Source organism: Corvus hawaiiensis, chromosome 17 (assembly GCF_020740725.1).
Source record: "Corvus hawaiiensis isolate bCorHaw1 chromosome 17, bCorHaw1.pri.cur, whole genome shotgun sequence".
Classification (NCBI taxonomy): domain Eukaryota; kingdom Metazoa; phylum Chordata; class Aves; order Passeriformes; family Corvidae; genus Corvus; species Corvus hawaiiensis.
In genome coordinates this window covers 14,086,819-14,106,183 of record NC_063229.1, presented here as the reverse complement: position 1 = coordinate 14,106,183, position 19,365 = coordinate 14,086,819, and the positions used below count along the sequence as shown (strand labels likewise).

Genomic DNA, 19,365 nt, shown 5'->3' with positions numbered 1-19,365 from the left:
CTCTGCAGCGGGGGGATGCCCACGCGTGACCCCTTCCCCGCGGGGCAGCACCGGCGGCGGCGGAGGGGGGGGTCCGGCTCCGCGCTGCCCGCCCACCCTCCGCGGGCGCGGAAGGAGTGGCTTGGGGCTGCGCGCTCCCTCCTGAGTGGCTGGCGGCTGCGGCGCCCGAGCCATCCCTGGGGAGGAGTTAGGATAATCCTATTGCCATTAAGGGCGTCTGGGCAGGGAAAAAAAAACCCGAGTGACCATAAGCGCGGAGGGTTAGTCCGTCAGCTGCCTTCATGCCTGCCAACTGAGCTCCGTCCGGGGGGCCGCTCCTCTTCCCCAGCGCCGACGTGGATTTACCGCCCGTGGGGGGGGGCCGAGCTGTTCTGTTCGCGGCACCGCGCACCTGGTCCGGACGCTGGACGCCATGTTGTGGAAACTAGCAGATAATGTCAAGTACGAAGAGGACTGCGAGGTGAGAGGCTGCGGGGAGGGGTCGCAGCTGGGGAAGGGGGGGTCCTGCGCGGGGCTCCGCCGCCCCCGGGCCGCGCTGCCCGCCCCGCTCGCTGCCCCCGGGAGCGGCAGCTGTCCCTGCCCGAAGACCCCGCTTTGCAATTTTTCATTTTCCTTTGGAGGTGCGAAATTTATTTTTATATATGTATATATTTACTGAGTCTTTTGAACTCTGGAATAAAACGGGGTGCAAGCCCCAACTGGGAGAACCGAGCTTGCATCCCGCGTGGAGCAGCGCCGTGCGGGAGCGGGGCACCTCGGAGCCCCGGGGCTGTCGGAGCGCACCGCACCGGGGCGGGATGCGGAGAGACCGGCAGGTAGCAGCCGCGGCGGGGTGAGCCGGGCAGGGCGAACGCTTCCTTCCCACGCTTTTCCTCCCCGGGAGCGGCTCCCACCCGCCGCGTGGTGCTCCCGGGTTTTGATCTCTCCGAATTCGGCTGTGTTCCCCTGTGCCCCCCCCCCCCCCCCCCCCCCCCCCAGCTCCGCTGGTCCGCCTGCTCGGCTCCTACAGATTAGCTGCAGTCCCCGCTTCACGCTCCATTGGGACCCCATTCACCTCTTATTAACTAGCCCTGTTATTTTAATGACCGTGAAGCCAGAAGCTGCTAAATCCCTGGATCAGCTCAATGTAGACATTTCAGCTTTGACTGCTGAGATTGGAAATCGGGGGAGAAGCAGCGATGGCACGGCTGGAGGCAGCACCGCCGTCCCTCCCCGTCGGGCAGAGCCGGGAACCCCGGCCCGGGCGCCCCTCGGGGGTGGGAGGGATGGGGGTGTCGGGGGTCCCCCATCGCTCCAAGGGCGGCGGCTCCGCAGCCCCCCCGGCCCCGGCGTCTCCTTCCCAGCCGGGGCAGCGCGGCGGAAACGCGGCTGCGTCTCTGATTTGAATTTTTCTGCTCTTAATGATTCTTCTGATGACTTGCACAAGCGGGAGGGTTGGTCTGGTGTAGTTGCGATGAGGAGAGCAGCGAGAACTGGTTTGTAACTTTTTCCCTGGGAGTGAGGTGATTTCTTCCGCGAAGTGCCTTAAAAACACCAAACTCCCTGGGCAGGAGCAGGGCGGCTCTCGCTCCGCTCTCTCCTTCCCCAGTGCCGCCATCCGCAGCCCCGAGCGGCCGCCGTGCCCCCAGACCCCGCTGACGGCCACCCCGTTGTTCCCCACCCCTGTGTGCTTTCCAGGACCGGCACGATGGGAGCAGCAACGGGAACCCGCGGCTGCCGCACCTCTCCGCCGTCAGCCAGCACCTGTACAGCCCGGCCCCGCCGCTCTCGCACTCGGGCGCTTCCGACTTCCAGCCCCCCTACTTCCCCCCCCCGTACCAGCCGCTGCCATACTCCCAGTCCAGCGACCCCTACTCGCACCTCGGGGACCCCTTCTCCATCAACCCCCTGCACCAGCCGCCGCCGCCGCCGCCCAGCCAGCAGCAGAGCGCTTGGCCGAACCGGCAGAGCCAGGACCCGGCGGCGCTGGCCCCGCACGGCCGCCCCGGGCTGGTGCCGCACCTCTCGGCGCTGGAGAGCGGCTCTGCCGGCAGCCGCCGGGAGACTTTCCGGCGCTCCGAGCTGCTGCTGCCCCACGGGCACGGGCTGGACGCCTCGGCGCTGGCCGATAACCTGGGCCTGCACGACATGGCCCACCAGATGGAGGAGGTGCAGGTAAGGAGCACCCGGACACCCCCTCGGCGAGGCCGGACGGGCCCCGTCCCCTTCTGCACATCCCATCCCCGTCCGTGCAGGGAAATCCTCATTTTCTGCGCTTCGCCCCTTAGGATGCGGGCGCGCGGGGAGGGGGTGGGTTTCCCAAAAGCCCCCGGTTTTTTCCCTCTCAGCTCTTCCGGGTGCGAAACTTTCTCCCCCTTTCTCTTTCCAGAATGTGGAAGATCAACACTTACTAATGCATGACCAGACTGTCATTAGAAAAGGTCAGTAAGGTGGCACCGCAGTTTTACTTTCCCTTGTCAATAGTTAAAAGTTTAATGACGCACCGGTGAAGTGACGCCCTATTATTTTTATAAAGACCGATCCTTTGGGATCGGGAGGGCGGAGGAGTTTTTATTCCACTCAGTCCCTGGATTTTTCTGACGCTGTCCGAGGGAAGGTGGCGGCGGGGACAAGCTCCCAGGGCTGCCCCGGGGCGTGAGACTCCTGCGGGGACACGAATCCCCTCGTGTGCGCTTGTGTTGTGGCTTTAATCGAAAGCAGGACCTTGAACGGATTTTAATCTTTTCTGAAATATGTGTGTGTAAAGTGACACGGGGCTTTTCTCTCGTTTGTTTGTTTGGGGTTTTTTGTTGCTGCTAGCACTCAAAGACAGCTTTTTTTTTCTTTTTCTTTTCCAACTTTTTTTTTTTTCAACTTCTTTACAAGACCTGAGAAAGAACTGAGTTCGCTGACAGAAGACTGTTTGGCTTTATCTTAATCGAAATTGGTTTGTAGCTGAGGTTTTGAGGAAGGAGGAAGACGTATTGACTCAATTTACAGTAATTTAGCTTTTTTTCCTTGCTTTTGTTTTTAAACAAATTTGTGCTTAAAAAAAAAAATAAATCAGAACTTTCCTCTGAAGACTTCAAACAAATACCTAACTGAGGAAAAGCAGAAGTGTGTGTCAGAGCGCTGATTGCTGCCTTTAGCTCATGGGAGAATAATTTTGCTGTCAGATGCACCACTGACAAATCTTCCCCCTCCGGGAGCGGGCCGACCTCGGCTCTTTAACCCTTTCGCCAGCAGCACACTGGGTGAACTGGGCGGATTTGTGAGGGGATGGAAAAGCTGGATCTGTGGTTTGCTCCTTCCAAAGCCTTTGTTGTCCCTCCTCACCTAAAGGCTGGAGCTATTAACGAGGAGCAGCTCCTTACTTTCGGTTCTCCCTGGGCTGTGTCCCTCTCTGTTGTGCTGTCTGGCAGGAATTTGTTGGGATTAAATTCCAAAGGCGGTTTCTTAAATCTGCGTGTGTGAGGTGGAGGATGAAGCCCAGCGGGAGCTGGAAGGTTTCTCCCTGCCCTGACTTGGGAGGAGTTTCGGCAGTAGCTGCAGGATGCTAATTCGGAGTCTGTCTTAGTATTGGGTTTTTGTGAGCACGGCTTTGCTAACTCACAGGCTGCTGCTCCAGAGGTGTGGGGTTTGTGTGCCTTGAGAAGCATTCTTGGTTGTGTTTGGCAGCTCCTTGGAATCCAGTGGCAAAATCCAGCTGGTCAGGTATAATTTTGGGGACCTTTCAGTCCCTGTGCTGCAGATGGATGCTGGGGACGGGGGCCAGTGGTGTGAGCATTTAATACCAAACAAAATCCTCTCTCCTGGGTTGTTTTTCTAGAAAGAAAACTCACTTGCTGCTTCCTATTTACTTTTCCCTTTTGTAAAATACCTGTTTCCCCTCCTCCGCCCGCAGGTCCCATCTCCCTAACGAAAAACAGCGCTCTGAGCCTGCCCTGCCAAAAGGATGGGTTAATTGGGGTGGTGATCAACCCCAACGAAGTGTTCTGCTCCGTGCCAGGGAGGCTCTCCCTGCTGAGCTCCACGTCCAAGTACAAAGTGACAGTGGCAGAGGTGCAGAGGCGGCTCTCGCCCCCGGAGTGTCTCAATGCCTCTCTGCTAGGAGGAGTCCTGCGAAGGTAGGACGGCTGCACTCCCCTCCCAGCCACCCCTCCGTGCCTGGTGTTTGTATTTCCCCTGTTTTGCTGTGTGTGAGCAGCCACATCAGCACAACCACAGAGCCTTTTAGCGAGTTCCTGATTTTTGAGAAGCCCAACGACGCTGAATCCTAATAGGCTTTGGAAATAAAATGTCTTTGCACTTCTGCTGCCTCTGGAGAAGTGCTATTAACAGCTCTGACAGCAATTTTTATTCTCTGTTTAAAGCTGGGGTTTTGTCTCAAAACCAGTTCATGGAGCTGTCTCTGATTCCCAAGACAAACTGTTTCCCTGTGGAATGATTTTTTTATTAAATCTCATGATCCTGATTAATCATTACAAGGACACTTTTTATGACCTTTTTTGCATACACTTAATTTGGCTTGTGATCATTCTACAGCTGTTGGTTTCAGTGGTGCAGTTTAAAATATTTTGATTTTGACCTGCTGTGTTTCATCCTGGCTGGTTTGAAGTAGAGCATTTAAAAAGTAGGTCACTTGAAAAGAGCCTGTTTTTTATCTTCTCCCCACCCCAGTAGAACCCTATTGAATGTCAGTAACTGGAATTTCTCATCTTAAAAAGAAGTGTTCCCTGAAGATAAATAAGGCCGTTTTTTTTCTCTTTAATTACAGAGCTAAATCTAAAAATGGTGGCAGATCATTAAGGGAAAAACTGGATAAAATTGGCTTGAATCTTCCTGCTGGCAGAAGGAAAGCTGCAAATGTGACACTATTGACATCTTTGGTGGAAGGTCAGTCTCGAGTGTGTCTTAAAAATAAACTTTCTCCCCTTGTGTACAGCTTTTATCCTCCAGGCAAAGCATGGAAAGGTTAGAAAGTCCTTGAAAGTAATATGGGGTTTTTTGTTAATTTTCAAGTGAGTGTGGTGGGGATGTTGCAGCACCTAAGGAAGGGCTGTTCTGCCTTTGAGGGGCTCTCCTCTCTCGTGAGCCCTGCTCACACAAACCCAGCCCCTGCTCCTCTTCCTCACGGCTGCATCCCGGGATGCTGGCAGGGATGCAGAATTCCTCCGTGCCAGGATGTGCCAAAGGCACCTTCGTCCAGTCTGTTTCTTGAGGGTTGTTTTGGGTTTCACAAGGGCGAGGCAGGGAAGGCAAAATGGGTGAAACTCATCACATTAGTGGGTTTGGTTCCTTGTTGGGAAACTTTGGAAGTCTGGGACAGCTGACTCCAGTCCTGCCCTACCTCAGCGGTGTCCTCAGAAGCTTTGCTAATAAACAAGGTTATAAAGTGAGATTTATAGCTTTTGACTTCCTGGTAGGAAACTGGAGCCCCTTTAATCTGTGCCATGTTCTGTAGACCCTCTGTCAGTTACGCTGACCTGAAGGGTGTGTATATATGTACGTGTGTGGTTTACATTTGGTGCTCCTGTTTCAAGCAGCTCCTGGGAGTGGGACAATTTAATAGGAATAGAAGCAGCAACTGAAATGAGAAGAGTGAAAAATGATCTAACAATACCTTCCTGCTGTTTATAATGCAGCAACTTCCATTTAAAAGCTTTCCTTGGAAGTTTCAGAGAGCTGATGTGTGTGCACATGCACACAGGCACATTGCACTGATCATGCCAATCTTTTTTATTTTAAGCCTGATCAAATTGTTTTAATGAAAAAAAATGATAAGGTTATGCACCTTGCAGTTTGGTTTTCTGTCTGAAAATTCTTAAGCAAAAATATTTCAAGAGCATACTAAACTAAAAACTTTTATTATGTAAGTGGGATTTAGTTGGCAGATACTTTTAAATATCAGTGGACAATTTGATCTTGACTGAGTTGTATTTTTTGCTGTGCAGTTATTCTGGAGAGAGACAGGAATTTTTCTTTCTAGTATAAAAGCAAAGGGAATTCTTTTTTGTTGCAGTCACCATGCAAATCTTTTTTTTTCCTTAATGCAGACTTATAAAGAAACACTGATCCATCAATTAGAAAATGGTAATGAGTGATCGAATGGTGTCCCTTTCTAAAACAGGAATACACTTCAAAGATCCACAGCATTTTCCCCTTCATTTCCCTGATTTCCTTATAACAATGATATTTCACCACTTAACAAGCACTCCCTCTCACCCACCCAGGTGAAGCTGTGCATCTTGCTCGTGACTTTGGCTACGTGTGTGAGACAGAGTTTCCTTCCAAAGCAGTGGCTGAGTATTTAACCAGACCACACATGGGCCGCAACGAAATGGCAAACAGGAAGAACATGCTTCTTGCTGCAAAGTAAGTTTTCAGCTTGGATTTTATTTTTTCTCTCCTTTTTGAACATGTTTTTGTCTGCTGTGACTGTCTGTGACTGAGGGATAGTTTGGTAGATTTTTGTGTGTAATTTTAATTGGGAAGATGAAGCAATTCTTTTTATTTGGTTTTGGTTGGAATTCAGCTATGGCAGCAGTTTTAGTTCAGTCTGAACCAATAATAAGGGTAACAGTCCTGTAGGTAACTAAAGCAGTTTGGGCCAGTTCTGTTCAACTGCAGTAAAAGCTTCAGGAAAAGTCCTTTACCAGGACAACTGTAAGGAGAACGTGTCCCCAGGTGTGACAGGGTCGAGGATGTGGAGAGCAGGTGTGGCCTGGGAACGTGAACCAGTGTCAGGACTGGGAGCAAGGGGAGCTCAGCCTGTCTCCTCACAGCTGCCCTTGGCAACAGCAGCTCCCAGCTTTCCCTTGGGACTCCGGGAGTCAGGAGCTGGAGAGTCCCTTTTTCCCTATTATGGCTGAAGATTTTTATAGTTCACTGGAAGCCATCCTTTGGTAGGTGTGGAAAGTCCCTGTGCTTAAACAAATTCCTGTTACAAACCTCGGTGAAGGGGAAGGAAGGGGAAAGGAGAGAAGCTTTGTTCTGCTGTTCTGCAGCCACTTTGTACCTGTGAATAAACCCCGTCCTGAGCAGGTCCCTGGGAGGAAATACCTGTATTGAGCTTATCTAAAACTGGTGTTTGGAGTGCTCACTGTCCCCTTTCCCCTGCTGAGTTCCTCTCCCAGGCTCAGGTTTAACAGAGCTTCAGTTCATGATTGGCTCTCTGAGATGTTTTTTTGGTTTGGGGTCGATGTAATTCCCTGCTTTTGACAGCACCCTCGCTCTGCAGAGGAGCTGAGAAAAACCTGCTTAAGCTGCTGAGAAAATTGCCCTGACTTTGTACTCACATCAGGCACGCAAAACACATTCCTGGTGTTGAATTCATCCAGCCTTCCTTTAAAAGAGATCTTCTTTTACAAGAACAGATCTCTTGAAAATTTAGAAATCTAGTCTCCCTTTCCTATAGTTTGAGCACGATGCTAATTTTTCCTGAGCACTCCTACTGCTCCTGAATATTTTCATTATTGGCATAGTTACTGGCACTAATAATAATCCTCTGGAAGACATTTGTGATTGAGAAATTCTGATAAAGTGATGATTCTGTTAAGATTGCTCAGCTCCTGTGAAATCCCTTCAAGGGGACAGATTTACAAGCAGCAAACAACATATGCTGGAGCATTATTAAGCACTCATGTTTTGCCAGGCATATGTGTTAGTGTTTGCAGGATCAGGGCCTCGGCCTCCCTATATATACATGGAATATACACAACTAAATTAAATCTCGTCTTCAGCTGCTCCAGTCTTTCTAAACCACTCAGCTGCAGCTGTGAAAGTTCTCATAGAAACCAGCACTGAATTCCCACTCCCCACTTCAAATCTGGAGCAAATGATGCAGGGCAAGCCAGGCACCAGAGGTGGAGAGATTGTTTTGCAGAGTGTTTTTGTGATGGGGATGCAACAAAAGGTTCGTCAGGAAGTGGTGCTAGTAAACAGGCTTTAATTTTAGACACAGAATTTCTCGTAATTCCCACATAAATGCCAAATATTTGGTGCAATTTTCTTTGTTATTTTTGTGTATTTGCATGGTGTAAAGCGTGAGCCCTTTGTGTGTTGCAGGCAGATCTGTAAGGAATTCACAGACCTCCTCACTCAGGACAGAACTCCTCTTGGAAACACAAGACCCAGTCCCATCTTGGACCCTGGCATCCAGGCCTGTTTGACTCATTTTAGCCTGATCACACATGGCTTTGGGAGCGCTGCCATCTGTGCTGCCATGACATCCGTCCAGAACTACCTAAATGAAGCGTTAAAAATAGCAGACAAATCCTACATGAACGCTGGCGACCAGAGCCCCGCAGAGACCAACAAAACCATTGACAAAATGGACAAGCACAGGAAGTGAAAGGAAAACCAGACTTTACTCTTCCTCCTAAACACAGACTGAGATCTTCTTGCCAGGGGGAACATAGAGATTTGGGTGTTTGTTTTTGTTTTGGTTTTTTTTTTTCCCTCTTGGTTTTGTCTTTTTTTGTTTTTTGGTTTTTTTTTTTTTTTTTTTTTAAGAAAGGAGGGGAAAAAGGGGAAAAAAAAAAATCATTCAGGATCTTCATTCCTGCTGGATCCGTGAGGCAAGTCTTGCTAAAAGCTGCAGTATCCCTGTTCTGTGGAAGCAATTACCTGAAGATAAGTACTTGGGACAAGTGTATTGAATCCTTTGCTGTAAAAGTGGTGCTATAAAGGGGGGGTTGATGGAATTCTACAGAGAGATTTATTTAGATTTCTTTGCCACATCTCAGTATCTCGTGGGTGACCAGCTTCATGTGTAGTTTTTAAGAGACAGATTTTAGATGGAAGCCTGTTTTGCTCTCTGATACAATTTCAGGGGTCCATTCTCTCGAAATGCAGAAGTAACAATAAAGCAGTATTAAACAATGGTATAGAGAGTTATGTACATTACATTTTTTTTATAAACACCTGAAAATAGTAAGATTATTCTGTGGGGGGGTTTTTCTGTTTGTTTTTTTTGTTTTTGTTTTTTGTTTTGTTCTATTTTGTTTTGGTTTTGTTTTTTTTTTTTCGGATTACCGTAGGAGAGTACTAAAATCCTGCTAGATTTAAGATGGCATTTGACATGCTTATTTTTTACAGAAATATTCAGGCTTTTAAAAACTGCAGCAATGTTGGCTGCCGTTTATATTATCTTGGTATTTTTTTAATGAGGACTAGTTCAAAATGAAAATACTTTTAGAAAATTCACTTTCTGTGTCTAAGGATATTGCAGCTTTATTCACATATTTATATTGTCTTGTTTTTAAATTTGGGGGGGAAACTTGAAAGAATAGGCACATAACTTTTTTTTTTACTTTTTTTTTGCCTATTAAGGCCAAAAAATACTTCCAGGGAGGCTTTATGTGTATTAAGGGAAGCAGTGTGTTGAATGTAAATATTTATTTATGTGTAATTTAATCGGATTTGTAAATAATGGTGAACTTTTTAATACTTTTTTTTTATAAATGGGTTTCAAATTTTAATTTTTGGTAAGTATTTCAAAGGTAATGGGTAAGCTAAACATATCTTTAGGTTTATGCACAGGTATGTTATACAGGGTATTTAAGACTTTTTTTTTTTTTTTTTAATCTCAATTCTTGCCACTGAAGATTAGATTTAATCTGAGGTGTTTGTTCACAAAGCAATAATTTTGTGCATCATTCACCTGGTAACTGAGTAGACATGCAAAACGAGTGTGTGAGTTAGTGTGTATGTGAATAATGGAGGTTCTGAGCTATCTTCAGATATTTGTAAATGTTCCCACTATAATTCTGATGTATATGATAACCATATAATAAAAGTATTCTGGATAGAAGCATGGAATGTTTTGTTAACTGAGAACAGCTCTGTTTTCTTTCTCTGCTCGGGGAATGTGGGGCGAGTAGCACTAGAGGACATTATGTATTGAGTCATAATTGCAGCACTTTGTTCGGATTAACAGAACAGAAAGATGAAGCTGTTTGCCAGTAAAACTAATGGTTTCAATTAAACACGTTATGTATCTCCAAGAATCTTTTATTTTTTTCCCCTCCTAAGATGTCATGGTCTTGCCTTCTGCCTGCTTCAATAGACAGCTTAAATGCAAACTGCGAGGCAGCCTCTCAATAAAAATCAATCCTACCAGTTTTGTTCTCCTGCTGAATCTGCCTGTCTTGGAATAATCTGTCTCTCACGACAAATATTCACAAAAACCTGGGGTGTGAAATTTGAGAGGTCTCCCATCCGCTTTCAGCCCAGTTTTACTGATTTGAGGAAGTTTACGTTTTGCAGAAAGTCCTCAAAGCGCTTTGTGCCGTAGGGGTGAGGCAGGAGCTGGAATTATCGATGTCTCAGATGCAAAATAGCCAAACAAACCTTCCTGAAGAGAAATTGGGCTTTTTTTCTCCAGTGCTTTCTGAAAAAGGAACGTAAATCTGGGCTTTAGTGTGTCCTTGGCCCTTCAAGATCTGATCAATCCTTGAGGAAGGTGACACTGGGCTGTCAAGTGAGAATTCAGTTCACATCATGGCAGTGTTTCTTCCAGAGCTGTGTAAAAGAGGCAAAGTGTACCATTTCTGAACACCTTGCTTATAAATCATTTTTATGTTCTCGTTTTCCCTTTAAAGGATAAAGGAAAACCACTGGAGGTGTGCAGGGAGAAGAAAGGAGAGGGAAGCACAAAGAAATGAATGCCTGTATCAGTGGAGAACTGGGAGAAAAAGCTGGTTTTGAGTTGCAATGCAGTCCCCTTCTCTCCTAAAGAGGTGTGAAATTCCAGCCTTTGCATTTGTTAGACTCATTGTAGCATTTCAGAAATGAGCATTTTGGACCATCTGTAGGCACAGGCACAGCCAGGACACATGATGACTAACAGAGCTTCGAAAATACACAAACAAGTTGCCCGTCTGAAGTGTATTTTTATGGATTTTGTATATTTATACACAGAAATATGCTGGGTACGGTGGGAGCTTGTTTAGAGAATGCAATGCTACAGCTCTGTTCCTTTTTTCCTCTTTCTGCTGCTGGACTGCTTATCCAGCATATATAGGAAGATATTTTAGCTACCAGACAATGGAATCTTGCTTTTTTTTTTATTAATGCACAAAACCAGGCAGTGAAATAATTGCCCCTTGGGATAGGAAATAAGGATGTTTCCATTTATTCCTGCGTGCATTCAAGCAAAGCCAGTCAATTGTCTAATGTACTGACTCGGGTTCTATTCATATGTGTGGAACATTAGAAATGTGGAGTTTCCATTACCTTAGTGCTTTTCTTTACTGTATACTTGAGCTAGGACATTCTTTTTGAAGCTCAACCACCTTCCAAGCTGTGCCAGAACCATGAAACAACGACGTCTTCTGTTCCATCTCCTGAAAAGGACAGTTAAACTTGTCTCACCCAAAATTATTACTCTTAAAGGAATGTGTTAATTCTTGGGGAATGTAGAAAGCAGAGTGATCTGAACATTCAAGAAGGCACTTGCTTCTTCCTGATCCTCAAAATTTCATGGTTTTTACTGCTTTTACGCAGATTATTCCTGAGCTGGCTAAAAGAAAAATTTCTAATACAAGTCTCTTCAGAAGGTCCATTTTTCATTTCCTTTGAAAATGGACTATTCGAATCACTCTGTCCAATCTTCTCCCTTGCCCTTCTCCCATCAAAAGAAGGGGTTTGGTCATAATGTGAAGGAAAAAGGCTTTAAAATATTTGGGTTTAAAAGTAAAAATTATTGAAGCACTGCCCTCCTGCAAAAATCTGATACATACCTGTAAAATAGTTGAATTCATGTAACTCAGTAAAAAATTGCCTCGTGGAAAAAGAAAATATTTCAACCATGTCTTGCCTGGCTGGCAGCAGCAGTTGGGCATCAGGATGTTGGGCTCTTCCCAGATGGGTCCATGGCAGGCAGGGAGCTGCTTCCTTTCCCCTGTGGCAACTGAGGACATGGCCTTGGCAACCCCATCACCTGAGAGAGGTCTGATTGCCACACATCATTAATTGCAAACCTGAGGATTAGTCAAGAGTCCACCTCATGAAACTGTGTGACTTCATGGCACTGTTGCTTTCAGTTTAAAAAGAATTTTTTTCCTGGTGTTCACAGCTTCAGAAAGAAATAATGATGCAAAACTAGTAAAATATTAAATAAAACTAGAACTTTTGTCTTAATTTAGTAACTGATTTCAGTTAACTTTATTTTTGACTCTCAGTTCTGATTTGCCCTCCACTTATTTCACTGTTATTTATTGTTTCTCCCTGACTCTTGGCTGCAACATCCTGCCTGTTCCTTCAGAATTTTACAATAAACCCAGAAATGCATATTGAAATGGGTCTGCCTGGCTGTGCTGATTTCTTGTGGCCCTTCTCAGTTTTTTTCCCCGCATGCAGTGTTTATGTACATCCTTGTAGATATTTTGGCCTGTGTTGTGGAGCTTCTCTCCTGACAGGGCTTTGGCTGCTTTTGGCACTTGTTCTGCAACAACAGCTGGATTGTTTTATTTTATTAAGAAAAAAAGGGGGTGCTGTTGACACTTTGTCCCCAAACTTACTTCACTAAGAGAACACAAGGTTAGGGACAAAGCTGCTTCCCTGTCGCTAAAAGAAATCTCTGAATTTCATGTTTCTGTTCATTGATATTGCAGGTTTTGTGTGGGGAACCTGGAGCCAGTTTTGTCAAACCCTAGAGGGTTTGTCAAACCCTAGAGGGTCCATTTGGGATGCTGACCCAAGGAGCTGAGCCACAGGAAACGCACTTGGGAATTTGTTCCCAAAGCCTGGCCACAGCCAGACACCGTCTTTGTGAAATCTGGGCGTTATCCAAACCAGTTGTGGCCGTCAGGATATTTCTGTGGTGCCCGGCCATTCCCTTTGCCTCATGTCCCACGATCCATGGAACTTCATGGGCCACCATCTCTGCCAAAATTCCTCAGGGGCTATCCTGGAACCATCTTTTAACAGATTGTTAGATTCTGTTCTGTATCATTTGCTGCCTTCTCCCTCTCCCATTTTCACTTTCACAGGGTTATATAAATAAGTTTATTCCCAGTTTCAGATGCCACTTTGCATTCATTGGATGTTCCTGTCTGTCTTACAGGGATCTTCCAGCTGGTTTCCATGTACCATTGTTGTGTAAGGGCTGGCCACAAATATTCCCTTTTTCCTCTCTTTTAGCTAAACAGCCCTTTTTAACTGGTTCTCGGGAAGGCCTTTCTCATAGGCTACTACTATGCCATGACACATTCCCTAAATATCCATATGGAGTATTTTTTACCCATAATTTGAAGTTAAAAGCATGTAATAATACAGACACTTGCTCTGTGCCACAAAACTCAAATACTTGTTCATGAGTGCAGCAGAAAGTCCAGAGATTGACAATGAACCAAATAACAGAGGGAATCTTTTAGGTGAGCTTTAGAGTTTATATTTCCAGGTCAATCAGCATACGGACTGAGGGGGAAGTGAAAGGTTAAACCAAGGGTTGGAAAGATAATGTTTTTCAGCTGATTGCTGCAATAAAACAATTATTTGTAATTAATTGAAATAGTTCAGTGACAAAACGTGGTCTAAAAGTCTGCCAGCTCCCTTGCTGAAGAGAGAGAAGGGAAAATATTTGATTTCAGCTCTCTGGTAGGAGGGTTCCTGTCTGGAAGCAGAAACCACTTCTACCAGGTCTTCATCCTGTCCTTCCCTCTTTGCATCACATCAACTCCATAGAGAATTGAAAAAAACAACCCAAATCCATGAATAGCTGAAGGTGTGGGGTCTGCTGGAGGACTGAGAGCACAAATGTGGCAGCTGGATGTGCTGGAGCTGAGCTGGATGCTGGACTGTGAGCTGGAGCATCTGGGATGGAGGCACACGTATTTTTGGCTGTGCTGAAGAAACAGCAATTAACCTCCAGCAGAGAGGTAGGGCAGCTACCTGGGACCAGCAATTTTCTCCAGCTCTTGCAGCAAACTTTGCCTGAGCTCATTTGTCAAGCTTTGAATCCTTAAATCCATAACTCTAATTAATTAAGAATCTCTAATTACCCCAAAATGGTGCTCTATACTTAAGGTTAAGGTGTGGTGAAATCCAGAGAAAACATGAGAGAAGCTGGAGGATGTTCAGAGCAGAAGATGCCAGGAAAATGCGTGTTTTCATAGGTGTGGGGGAAGCCAAATGGTTAAAGTGTCAGTGACCTCTAGGGCAGGTCCGAAACTGCCAGAAGCCACTGCCCAGTGCTTGGGCATTGATCCATGTGTTCCTAAAAGAGCAGTGACCACCAAACTTGTCAGCAGAGACTCTGATATTGGAGAGCCAAAGCCGAGTAACCCTTGGCATTTAAACAAACAAACAAAAAGTGTTATTTTCTAAACCAGAAACACATTGGATGAAGCTCTGGTTCTTTACAACCTTAACAAGAAACACCGGTGGGGACAGCACTGAAAATATCAGTGCAGGTGGGTTCTGGCCCTGCCCTCTTTAGAGAAAAAAACCTGTTCATACCTGAGGTCTTATTGCTTATTATGTTAAAAATGTATAGCTTTTAACTGGTCTGTAACCAGTCGATGTGAGTCAGACAAAGGTGCAATATGGACAGAGGCATCACTTGGAGCTAAAGTTTGGCCTTTCCGCAGAGGATGCTGTTTTCCAGACTTCACACACGAGTTCCTAGAAGCCCAGGCTAAAGCGTTTAGGAATCCATCTGTGAGGTTACCTGAGTGGGTGAGTGGGATCAGCTGGATTTGGGGCTGATTAGCCTCAGCAGAGCAGCAGACATAAGCCTGAAACACTTTTCTGTAAGCAGGGTTGGGTTAGCGCTTCTTCCTGAGGATTTGTCAGCATCATCCGTCAGCAAAGGTAAGCTCTGATAACAGAGTGGAGACAGGGCGCATCTGCATGTGTATGCGGTCTTTGTGAGGACGTTAAAGGAGGAGAACTATGCATGTTTCTGTGTGAGTGGCAGGGTGTCCCCTTCAGAGCCTCAAGTACCGTTTCCCGGCTCCAATAACGGGGAGTCTTTGTGTTGTATGGCAAACAAACGCCTGTACTTAGTGGCTTTGTCTGGTGGAAGATAAAAGTTGATAAGATCCTGGTAAGGTTGTTGTGAGGTGCTCCTGTTGACTTTCCTGCAGAGGGTGGTTCCAGGGATTCACTCCAGAAAAACTGCTAGGCTGGGGGGCAGAATTCAGAGTGAATTTTGTTGACATTTGAAGTAAAAATTGTTTCTGCCTGGTTTTCTTAGGGACTTGTGTGATTGTGCTGTTAAAAAGCAACATGAGCGTAGCTAAAATTAATCCTTTTATTTCGCATTTGCTGGCAAGGTAGGGCAGTGACTTGCATCAGCGAGGTAAAGATGAGAATGACTCTTTGTGTGTGAACTAAAAAGGTGAGAGAAAGGTGTTAAAACCATTACGGGATTTCTTTTGTATTCATTTTCCTCAGATAAGTCACGATCAAAAAAAAAAAAAGCGCGCTAAGCTGTTTGGCTCCCTTCAAACAGCCCCGTTTGTCGGTCAGGGTGCAGGAAATGTTCTCTTTTGCCACTTTCTTGAGAACCTCGAGGCTTCTCCCTTGGCAGCGCTGTGTGCTCCGAGCGGGGATGTGCGGGATGCGGGGATGCTCCGGAGGGTCCGAGCCGGGTCCCGGCTGTCCCTTGGTGCCGGTTCTCCCCGGGCCCGCTGGGTGCTGGCTCAGGGCAGGGGGCACTGCCCGAGTCCCTGCCCGGCTCCGCCGGCTCCTGGCTCACTGCGAGGTCCCGCAGCCAGCGCAGCAGGTCCCGGCCTGTTGGGGCTGGGAGATGGAAGGAGATCACAGCCAGGGCCAGAGGTGATGTGGCCCCAGGCCATCATCTTATATAAACCCCACGCATTTGCATACTGTGTTGTACAAGATGAAAACTGAGGAAATATTTCCTTCCCCCCCCCCCCCCCCCCCCCTTTTTTATTAAAAGGGAAGAAAAGAGGTGAAAGAGCTTTTAGAAAGGATATCCTTTAAAAAAAAAAAAAAAAAAAAAGATGTCAGAAATGTAGTTTCCAGAATGGCAGCGTCAGTAATTGGTCAGAGATTTCAAGGGTGACTGTCTGATTTGGAAATTTGTCGTAGTGTACTTGGGGAAAAAAAACCAGCCCAGAGGTAGGACCATAAACAGAAAGGGAATATTGGGCTGGTGATGGGGAACTCATCCCTTTTGAAGGAGCTGTTTCTTGCCCCTGTTGTAGGCCAAACACAGGAGAAATCCCTCCTTCCACAGCAGGGCTGTGGCAGGAAGAGACAGAGCTTGTGGAGTCACCAAGCCAAGGCATCCTTAATGACAGGGGGTGACTCAGATATTAATGCAGAGGTCAGTAAACGGCCTGGGATCTCCAGAAACGCACCTTAATCTTAGACTTGGCCAGTGCTGGCTTGGTGGGAGCAGTGGATTCTGTGCAAGGACCACCAGGTAGATCAGTGCTGATGCCTCTTTGCTCAGTTGCATGTTCCTCCTGGGCTGGGCTCGCTGCTTCCCACAGAGGCTAATCCCGTGCAAGCTCTTTAGTGGAAAAATATGTGGAGGTCAGGCAAAAAATTCCAGGAAATTGCAAAGCTTGGATGTTGTCTCTGTTGTGATGCATTAGGAAGTGCTGGCTGGTATTTGTGGAAGCCTGATAAATATCCCAGGGCGTACCTGTGGCCATGGAGTTCACTAACTACAGCTGCTGCATTAAAAAAATTAAAAATTGCTATTTTAGGAAGGACAGAAGGCCAAAAATGTCCCTGCCGGCTGGATGTGAGAGTGAGCTTGGAAACTGAGTGCTCTGCTCCCCTGAAAGTGAAACCTGGGGGCAAGTGAAGCTGCAGTAGGGCAGGTGTCCAGCTCCCTCTCTGGGAATGGGGTGTCCAGGCTGGGCAGCAGAGATGGCTGGAAGTTGCTTTCAGCTGTTGCTTAAGGAACTGGTTATGATTTTAATAGCTGGTTGAACTGAACCAACCAAACTGCTTCCAGCACAGCCCTGCGCTTGTAGGTGATGAAGAGACTTGAATGGGAGGCAGCGTTGGGTTTCCTGAGAGGCTTTGTTTCAGCAGGGTTTGGTTTGCTAATCTCCAGCTCCACCATTCCCTGCAGGACTCCCAAAGTTGTGGTCTTCAGCTTTTCCCCAGGCCTTGGCAGTGGTGTCCATGGCTGTGTCCATGTCTTTATTCGTCTTGTATGTGCAGGGAAAGGCAGTGGCAGCTGCCTGCTCTGAATTGGGGGGATGAAATTCATTTTTGGTCACAGTGAGCTGCTTCTGAAGTATTTATGGTCAGACCAGGCACATGTTTAGGGCCCCTAATCGTTACTGCAATAAGTCACAGTGAAATACCTGAACACTTTGCATGTCTAAAAAGGGAAATAGCTGCTTGTCACAGGACTGTGAGGGGTGTGAAATCTGCAATGTCAGCGTGGCCTTAAAATATGGTTATATGAGGAATTGGACTTGTCTAGTGAAAAGTTTTGCATTTTTAAATTTTTTTATGTCTCTTCCTCCTCATGCCTCCCCTTTCATGACCCTTATGAATTTGCTGATTGGGGAGGGGGAAATCTCCTGCCTTGTACCAGAGTGTAAACTTAAATATAGGATAAAAGGAAATAAGCATGTTGAAATAGAGGACTATGTATCTATGCTAATAGGCCTCACTTAACTGCAGCAGTTTGTATCTCTGGAAGTTTTTCTGCTTCTTTCCTCCAATTCTTTCCTTGGGTTTACATCCTGGCCTTTTCAAGTGTGTCCCTGCACAGATCCACTGTGAAGTTATACTGCGTTTATGAGGATGACACAAGGAAAGCTGACTCTTCCTGTGGTTCCTATGTGCCCTTCCCTGAACTCTAAATACAGCCTGGATCCCTGTGTGTTCAGGGATCTCATCACACCTGCCAGTTGGACAGGTGGCCCCTTCCACCTCTCTGTCCCTTTCTAAGGCACTCTCAATCATCTTTGAAAGGTTATTTTTCACAGTCAGGCTCTTCTTGGTAGTGACAGGATGGGAAGCAATGGGCAGAAACTGATGCACAGGGAATTCCACCTGAACATGGGGTAGAACTTTATTGTGAGGGTGAACTGAGCCCTGCAACAGGTTGCCCTGAGAGTTGAGGAGTCTCATTCCTTGCGGATATTAAAAAGCCATCTGGACACAGTCCTGAGGGAGGTGCTCAAGGGGACCCTGCTTGAGCAGGGAGGCTGGGCTGGATGACCTCCAGTGATCCCTTCTGACCTGAACCACTCTGTGAGAGTCTGAGAAAGGTGGAAATGGTTATTACAGGATGCACTGCAGCTGGGATGTTGTGGAATAGCCTCTCCTGGGACTTTAATGAGCTTCATTACAATAACGAGTCAAGCAAACCTGTCCGTGTTGCTGCTGCTGGGTGTGAGAGCTGATTCCTGGAGCTGGTGACTTGATGTCTGGCTGCTGGAAGTCTCTTTAGTTGGTGCTTGTGCCTTGCACTTATTTCTGAGGTTTGAAACACCATCATGTGCAGGCAGCATCAGGACTGTGTTCCAAGTACTTTGTAGGCAATAAAAGTTGTTGTTCCCAGCTTACCCAAATGAGCAGTTTGAAGGGAAGGAAGTTCTTGTGTCTGAGAAAGAAACATGAAAAGTTACAAAGCCTCAAGTGGGCAAATAATGAAAGAACTAAACTTTTCCTCTCTAATTTTTTTTTTTGTTTTTAATCGCTGTGAGAGCATTCCCTCTGGCATGTATTAGCTGACCTCTACAATACAAGGCAAAGGTGTCAAAGAACACTTTCTCAAAAATATGTACCTAAAAATCCCTGAGGCCCAGACTCTTTTTTTCCACCAGGGGTAAAACCCAGAGCCACCAGGCAGGCTGGAAATTGCATCCTTGGGGAGAGAAGAGGCTGAGGGTAAAATGCACAACTGCTCTTTGGGGCTGGGCTGGGCACAGCGGGGCAGCTGCAGGACTGGCCGAGGGGAGCCTTCCATGGCCTTTTGCAGACAAGGAGCACTGTGAGCGTTTCTGGTGAGTCACTGCTGGGCTAAAGCACTGCCCAGCAATGCTGCTGGGTTGAACCATTTTGTAATGTAGAGGTTATTCTTCCTGTTACTTCTGCCGGCAGCACTAAGTTGTTGTGACAGTGATGTTGCTGGCTGCTGCTATTAATCCAGCCTTCCTGGAGATGCAAAAGTCAGGCTGTATCTGGGGCAAGATGCGCAGTCAGATTCATCCCTGCTCTGTACTTAGTTGTTCTGAGTCCTGTCAAAATAGCACAGCCATTGTGTGCAAGGGTTACAAACTGGGGAGGGATGTGACTGGGAGCTCCTTTTCCATTGCATCCTGGTGCTGGACCACATCACCTTATTATCCAAAGGGTCTCTTGTCTGGGTGCACCTCCAATTTTTCCATGCAGTCATGCATTTCTGCTCCATGCTTCAACTTCCTGCCTCATCAA

At 46.7% G+C, this 19,365-nt stretch overlaps 1 protein-coding gene across 1 annotated transcript; it reads left to right on the top strand.

Annotated features, from left to right (window-relative positions):
- The first annotated feature begins 205 nt into the window (after nucleotides 1–205).
- TFAP2C (transcription factor AP-2 gamma) lies at nucleotides 206–9,793 on the top strand. The gene is made up of 7 exons (XM_048322124.1): nucleotides 206–460; nucleotides 1,678–2,154; nucleotides 2,369–2,420; nucleotides 3,884–4,106; nucleotides 4,757–4,875; nucleotides 6,213–6,354; nucleotides 8,047–9,793. Exons 1-7 carry the CDS (start codon nucleotides 413–415, stop codon nucleotides 8,330–8,332), a joined length of 1,347 nt encoding a protein of 448 aa, XP_048178081.1. The 5' UTR covers nucleotides 206–412; the 3' UTR covers nucleotides 8,333–9,793.
- Nucleotides 9,794–19,365: the final 9,572 nt, after the last annotated feature.

What these genes read in the sequence shown, in the direction of transcription:
- TFAP2C (XM_048322124.1), top strand. Translation starts at nt 413, where the DNA reads ATGTTGTGGAAACTAGCAGATAATGTCAAGTACGAAGAGGACTGCGAG. An exon ending in AGTACGAAGAGGACTGCGAG is followed by an intron (nt 461 to 1,677) that starts GTGAGAGGCTGC and finishes TGTGCTTTCCAG; the next exon opens with GACCGGCACGATGGGAGCAG. An exon ending in ATTGACATCTTTGGTGGAAG is followed by an intron (nt 4,876 to 6,212) that starts GTCAGTCTCGAG and finishes TCACCCACCCAG; the next exon opens with GTGAAGCTGTGCATCTTGCT.